Raw genomic sequence first — 8255 nt, 5'->3', positions numbered from 1 at the left:
AAGTCCAGAAATATGAATTTAACATAAAAACTAATGAAAACATCCCTAAAAGTAGCTTGAATTTTCTAAAAATTACCTAAAAACAATGCCAAAAAGCGTATAAATTATCCGCTCATCAGTGGTATTATCCCACTCACGAGTTAATAAGTTTAAATATGATAAATTTACAATGAGTTGGGGTTAAAGAACATACTAACTTATGAAACTAATATAAGTAAATGATAACGATGAATTGTGGCTTGAATGATCGAATTGGTGAGAATGGTGGTATCATCCCGCTTGCCCAGAGTGTTATTGTTTTTGGAGATGGTGGCTTTGTCCCGCCTATGGTGAGGACAGTGGTTTTATCCCGCTCACGAAAGAGATAAATTAATGAAGTGATAAAGAAATGGGAATTTAGGAATTTTATAACTTATGAAATTACTTAAGAACATTAAAAATGATCGATTAGGGCCTGAAGGGTTGTTTGTGGCAAGGTCAGGGTGATATCCCACTTGCGTACTAATTGGTTACTGTGTTGGCACCTGCACCGGACAAGGACGGTGGTTAATCCTGCTTGTTCCATGGTTGCAGTGTAGTTGTGGGATGGAGGTTTTAATTTCTCCTGCTATGAGGACGGTGGTGTTATCCCACTCACGAGACGAAGGAATTGTAAACTAAATGAGAATATGGTCAATGAACTTAATGAATTTAAAAGTTGATTAAAGACTTTACAGTGAACTGATGTTTACTCGTGGCAAGGACAATAGTGAATCTCGCTTGCACACTGAGCTGAGTTATACCAGAGCAAGGACAGTGGTTAATCCTGCTTACTCGAGATTTATTGCAATGGCAATGACGGTGGTTAATTCTGCTTGCGCATTGACTGATATTTGTTTCGGACAAGGACGGTGGTTAATCCCGCTTGTTTGAGGTACCCGGTAAGGACGGTTGGTTAATCCTACTTTTTGGTGGTTGTATGTAATAGACAAGCACAATGGTTAATTCCGGTTGCATGTTCTGGGCGAGGAAAGTTGCTAAATTCCGCTTGCTTGTGGAACCTACGAGTAAGAACAATTGGCAAATCCCGCTTACCCGAGTCGAGTTTGGCAACATAACCAACGCATGAGCTCATGGCTAGTAGGACAAGTGATACGTGGTCAAGAGGGCATTTTCTTCATCTTAGAGCTAAGGGACGGGATCATAATCTTGTCATATTTAAGGATCTGAATTCTAGAAGAATTGTGCCATGCCAGTCTTGGACATCAAAAAGACCAAGAGTCCATCTTAAAAACAGTAGTGCTGAAAGGGCAACAATTCATAAGGCCCATTGGGTTAAGGCAAGACAACAAGAAGCCCAATAAAGCTTTTCAAATTCAATGGGAGGCATGATTTTAATTTTTGAATTTTTTAGGCATTTATGTTGGTTTGTTTTGTTGGAAGGTTTGATTTACTTTTGATTTGCTTAGTAGTATTTTTAGGAATTTTAAATTTAAATCAAATCTGATCTAATCTAATAAGATCAAATCTGATTTAAATTATTTATCATATCTTTAGGATTTTAAAATTTAAATCAAATCTGATCTAATCCAATAAGATCAAATCTGATTTAAATCAGTTATCTTATCTTATCTTTTAGCTAGTTTGTTTGGGGTCTATTTAAACACCTTTAGTGAGACAATTTTACATAACTTTGATGAATAAAATTTTCTTAGTGCTTTATGCACGTTTTTTAGTGTGATTAAGTGAGGTGAGTGATTTGTTTCGCTTGTTGCATGGAGAAAATTGAGTGATTCAATTTTCATCCATCTGATATAGGTTGTTAAGGACAAGTTCTTTGAAGGTCTAATAGGAAATCCTTTCCGGTGACCTAGGTTGCTAAGAACAGGTATCTTAGAGGTCTAGTAGGAAAACCCTTATCTATCTTTTATGTTTCCATTGTGTCTTTAGGTATGCCCTTTACTAAATAATCCTTATCTATTGTGATATAACCCCTAATCCCCTATCTATTTCTTATCATCAATGATTAAGAAATAAAAGATACACATAAAGACAAGAATTCAAACTGAATAAAAAGATACATTGAAATTGAATACAAAGAGAATCACTCTATTTCTACCTAATTTCTTGACGCAACAAGAAAAGGACTCCTCAACCTAACTTGTCAACGCCATAGTTTGGGAATTGATTCGAAGGGACTCCTCAACCTTCTATCCAATTCTCCAATGCAACAAGAAAGGGACTCCTCAACCTCAATTGTCCACACCATGGTTTCATCATGAAACCAAAAAGGGTTTTAAAACCTCTAAATCATTCTATACTACGACTACAATAGCTAAAGAAGTATTTGATGAGCGGATAATTTATACGCTTTTTGGCATTGTTTTTAGGTAGTTTTTAGTATGATCTAGTTTCTTTTAGGGATGTTTTCATTAGTTTTTATGCTAAATTCACATTTCTGGACTTTACTATGAGTTTGTGTGTTTTTCTGTGATTTCAGGTATTTTCTGGCTGAAATTGAAGGACCTGAGCAAAACTCTGATAGGAGGCTGAAGGACTGGTGATGCTGTTGGAATCTGACCTCCCTGCACTCAAAATAAATTTTCTGGAGCTACAGAACTTCAAATGGCGCGCTCTCAATGGCGTTGGAAAGTATATATCCAGAGATTTCCAGAAATATATAATAGTCCATACTTTATTCGTAATTAGACGACGTAAACTGGCGCTCAACGCCAGTTTCATGCTGCATTCTGGAGTCAAACGCCAGAAACACGTCACGAACCAGAGTTGAACGCCCAAAACACGTTACAACTTGGCGTTCAACTCCAAGAGAAGCCTCAGCTCGTGGATAGATCAAGCTCAGCCCAAGCACACACCAAGTGGGCCCTGGAAGTGGATTTCTGCATCAATTACTTACTTTTGTAAACCCTAGTAGCTAGTCTAGTATAAATAGGACTTTTTACTATTATATTTTCATCCTGGATTGTATTTTTGATCCTGTGATCACTTTTTAGGGGCTGGCCTCTCTACCATGCCTGAACCTTCATCACTTATGTATTTTCAACGGTGGAGTTTCTACACACCATAGATTAAGGGTGTGGAGCTCTGCTGTACCTCAAGTTTCAATGCAATTACTACTATTTTCTATTCAATTCGATTTATTCCTGTTCTGAGATATTCGTTGCACTTCAACTTGATGAATGTGATGATCCGTGACACTCATCATCATTCTCACCTATGAACGCGCGTGATTGACAACCACTTCCGTTTTACCTTAGACCGGGCGCATATCTCTTGGATTCCTTAATCAGAATTTTCGTGGTATAAGCTAGAATTGATGGCGGCATTCATGGGAATCCGGAAAGTATAACCTTGTCTGTGGTATTCCGAGTAGGATTCCGGGATTGAATGACTGTGACGAGCTTCAAACTCCTGAAGGCTGGGCGTTAGTGACAGACGCAAAAGAATCACTGGATTCTATTCCAACCTGATTGAGAACCGACAGATGATTAGCCGTGCTGTGACAGAGCATTTGGACCATTTTCACTGAGAGGATGGGATGTAGCCATTGACAACGGTGATGCCCTACACACAGCTTGCCATAGAAAGGAGTGATAAAAAAACTGGAAGGAAGAAGTAGAAAAGCAAAGATTCAGAAGGAACACAGCACCTCATACACCTATATGAAATTCCCACCATTGAATTACATGAGTAACTTTATCTTTATTTTCTATTTATTTTATTATCATTATTTAAACCAATAATCTCTTAATCCATTTAAATCCGCCTGACTGTGATTTACAAGATGACCATAGCTTGCTTCATACCAACAATCTCTGTGGGATCGACCCTTACTCACGTAAGGTATTACTTGGACGACCCAGTACACTTGCTGGTTAGTTGTGCGGAGTTGTGATAAAGTGTGATTCACGTTTGAGAGCACCAAGCCTTTGGAGCCATTATTGATAATCACAATTTCGTCCACCAGTATTCATAACCTCTTATTAGCTTAAAACAAAGAAAACCCTAAAACCCATAAACATAAGGCCCAATCTAATAATTAAATAAATAAAATCAAAATACATTAAATTAAAATATTCTAAAAATGTAAACTAATATCTTCTAAATAACACTTGAACTCTTCATATCACGAATATTTGAAGCACGTTCTCCTCCTATTCAAAAAAGATTCGTCCTCGAATCTTGTAGGTGGAAAAATAGAATATGAAAAGCACAAAAATTACAAGGAAGATATTTTTTCTTTTTTTGTATATATATTTTTTTTGTTTTTTTTTCTTTCTTTCTTTTTGTTTTTTTTTTTGCACTTTATATTTTTTTAAACAATAATGAAACGCAAACGAAAACAAGAATACAATAACTTAAAGAAAGACGCAACATACACTGGACTCTTTTTTTATGATAAAAGAAGAACAAATATAGATTAATAAGAATTAATCTAATACCTGAGCTCTGATACCAAATGATAAAGAAATAAGAAATAAACAAGAAGATAAAGATTCAAACTGAATAAAAAGTACATTGAAATTAAAATAGAAATAAAAAGGATAGATTGAAATTGAGTACAAAGAGAATCACTCTACTTTCTATCCAATTTCTTGACGCAACAAGAAAGGGACTCCTCAACCTAACTTTTCAATGCGATAGTTTGGAAATTGCATCGAAAGGGACTCCTCAACCTTCTACTCAATTCCCCGATGCAACAAGAGAGGGACTTCTCAACCTAAATTGTCCACACCATGGTTTTATCACGAAACCAAAAAGGGGTTTTAAAACCTCTAAATCATTCTATTCTACGACTACCCTAGTTTATGAGGTATTTATAATCTCTTATTAGGTTAAAATATAGAAAACCTAAGCTCACAAACGTAAGGTCCAATCTAATAATTAAATAAACAAAATCAAAATACATTAAATTAAAATATTCTAAAAATATAAACTAATATCTTCTAAATAACACTTGAACTCTTCATATCACGAACATTTGAAGCACGTATCAACAAGCTTGCATCATTTGAATTTGTGTGTATTGATTTAGTGTGCATGTTGTATTTGGCTTGCCTTCTTGATTAATTGTATCTATATGCTACTTGATCTAATTGCTTTATATGTTCTCTCTACTTGTGTATTTCTTATATTACTTTGTATGTGTTTAAACAACTGAAAGGTCCCTTATGCTAGCGATGGTGATGTTGTGGGCTGTTCTTGATGAGATGATAATAATTATATCTTTATTTAATTTATAATTTATAGTAATTATTTAAATAATAATTAATTAAATAATTAAATTATAATTAATTTATTAATAATTATAATAATTAATTATATTAAATAATTATATTAAATAATTATATTTGTATTTAATCAATTATTTATATCATAATTAATATTGAATATTATTTATATTATTATATTAAATTATAATTAATTAAATTTATTTACATAAAAAAAATAAATTTAATTTTTACACCTTACAAAATAATTTTTGGTTGGGTTGCTTATTTTTATTTATAAAATTTAAAATGCTAACCACATTAAAAAATTAGTCGTTGCAAAACTAACCATTGCAAAATTAGCTGTTGAAAACTAGCGGTTACTATGTTACCGTTATTATTAATAAATTAATATTTTGTTATTCTATATATACTACTCACATACACTTCTATTTTCACACTTTCTTCTACTCTTCATCTTTTTCCAAGTTTACGAAATTAAAGTTCTACTGATATTATTTTTTATTCGAAAAATAGATCCAAACCAACTCAACTCTTTTTTCATTTATTTACAAAACTTTTCTCAAACTCCAAATACCTAACAATCTCAAACCCCATACTCTCAAATTTTAAATCAAAACTTCACACTATCAAATACATTTCAAAATTCAAATCCACAAAATATTCCTAATTTCAATTTTCAAGCTCCTTATAATAATCAATTTTCTATATTCCAACCACAAAATCAAAATCAATTTTGCTTGCGTATTATTAGTATGTGATGTAGTCTGTTTTATTCATTTCTAATGTAATATATTAAATTAGTCAATATTATTGTGCCGTTATTGTTTATGAAAGTGACCGTTGTAAAACTAGCTTCTTTAAACTTAGATAAGAAAAAAACTAGTCGTTAAGTAGCCGTTGCAAATCTAGCAATTTTAAACTTAGACAAGAAAAAACTAGCCGTTAAGTAGCCATTGTAAAACTAGCCGTTGATAAGTAGCTACTTGTTACGGACACACTTATAAATATCAACTATCAATGATTCAGCAACTCCATTTCAACTCTTGTTTCTCACCTTAAAAGAATACTAAAAAATACATTTCAAAATATCGCTAGAAATTTTGATGATATGTTTAATGAGGTTTTGTATAGTAAAAGAAGACGGCAAGATAACACACTCATGGATAATTGGATCAATGAGTGTTTATTCGATAATTCAGAAGAAGAAGATATCAATAGAAGCTCTATCCCAACTCCTCATAGATGGATCAATAAAAATCGAGAAATAGGACATGATCGCCTTTTCCAACATTAATTTGCAGATGAACCGGTGTATAATGCTGACATTTTTCGACGGAGATTTCGACTGAGAAGACATGTGTTCCTTTGGATAATAGATGATCTCTCAAACGTCTATCTATATTTTCAATAGAAGGTCGATGCAACTGGAAGAAGAGGCTTGTCACCACTCCAAAAATACACCGCTGCGATACAGATGTTAGCATATGGCGTAGCAGCTGATGCTGTTGATGATTATGTGCGCATAGGCGAGAGCACTACAATTGAATGCTTGAAAAAATTTGTTGAAGGTGTCATTTCGGTGTTCAAGGATGAATACTTCCGAAAATCAAATCCAAATGATGTACAATGCCTGCTACAAATAGCAAAGGGTCGTGGCTTTTCTGACATGTTGGGTAGCATTGACTGCATGCATTGGCAATGAAAAAATTGTCCAAAGACGTAGAAAGGTATGTACATGAGTGGTTACCGTGTGGTTGCAACCATAGTACTTGAGGTTGTAGCATCTTCAGACCTTTAGATATGGCATGCGTTCTTTGAAGTTTCTGGTTCAAATAACAATATCAATGTATTAGATCGATCTCCAGCGTTCGATGATATTCTAAATGACCGTGTTTCGGAGGTAAATTATACTATTAATTGTGATAATTATACAATAGGATACTATTTAGCAGATGGTATTTATTCTGAATGGGCTACATTTGTCAAATCATTCTCAAAGCCACAAGAGGGAGAAACACAAGTTATTTGCACAATACCAAGAAAGGCAAAGAAAAGATGTGGAGCGAGTATTCGGAGTATTGCAAGCACGCTTTGCAACTATATGTGGTCCAGCTCGCTTTTGGAAAAAAAGAAGCTTGCCAACATAATGAGAGCTTGTATTATATTGCATAATATGATTTTTAAGGATGAAAGAGACACTTATGCAGAAAATTTTGCTCAAGACTTAGAGTATGACGATGTCGAAAACAACTTATCACAACCTCAGCTGGAAGAGGAAGATTTTGCACCATACCATTAATTTCTACAAAGAAATGCCCTACTTCGAAATAGGCAGCAGCATAAACAGTTGAAAAAGGATTTGATTGAACACATATGACAATTTCACAATGTTTAGAGTATGAATTTTTTTTTTAATATTAATATCTTTTAATAGTGAATTATTTTTAAATTTATAAATTTAAATAATATTATTGAAAAAAATAGTAGCTACATTAATTTTAATTATTTCAATTAATTAATTAAGTGGGATTACAATAGGGATTAAAGTTAATTCCTCTAAATAAAAAAGAGAGATGTTTTCAGTTCTTATTTACTATTTATAATACAAAAGCTGATGTGGAGTTATTTTTATGACATATAGACTATAAATAGAGATTGCAATGAGTTTCCTATTAGAGATGGTCTTAGATTCTCGGATGTGCTTCACGAATTCAAAAAGCTTTTCATCCCAGATGGCTTGCTCAAGGACCTCCTTTAACTCGAAGCAATCCTGTGTGCGATGACCGTAGTGCATTTGTGGTAATCACAAAATAGGTTTCTATTTCCTGGTACTATGTTTAAGTTGCCTAGCCTTTGGATGATAGCCTTTGGATGATTCTCTTGCTTGATAGTCGCTGGTAAATCTCAGCTATAGGTGTGGTTAGACGGGTATAACTTCCGATTTTGCCTACCTAGGGAGATTTAGTAAGAAGTGGTCCTTTAAATGTTGGATCCATGCTTGGCGCATTATGATTTTCGCCT

At 33.7% G+C, this 8255-nt stretch overlaps 1 protein-coding gene across 1 annotated transcript; it reads left to right on the top strand.

The window, feature by feature from the left end:
- Positions 1-227: 227 nt before the first annotated feature.
- Positions 228-7533, top strand: LOC130965904 (uncharacterized). The gene is made up of 3 exons (XM_057890663.1): positions 228-329; positions 6646-6907; positions 7088-7533. Exons 1-3 carry the CDS (start codon positions 228-230, stop codon positions 7531-7533), a joined length of 810 nt encoding a protein of 269 aa, XP_057746646.1.
- The last annotated feature ends 722 nt before the right edge of the window (positions 7534-8255 follow it).

The sequence above is a fragment of the Arachis stenosperma genome, chromosome 3 (genome assembly GCF_014773155.1).
Source record: "Arachis stenosperma cultivar V10309 chromosome 3, arast.V10309.gnm1.PFL2, whole genome shotgun sequence".
Classification (NCBI taxonomy): domain Eukaryota; kingdom Viridiplantae; phylum Streptophyta; class Magnoliopsida; order Fabales; family Fabaceae; genus Arachis; species Arachis stenosperma.
Note: the sequence above shows the minus strand (reverse complement) of the source record. Positions and strands in the feature narration are given on the sequence as shown.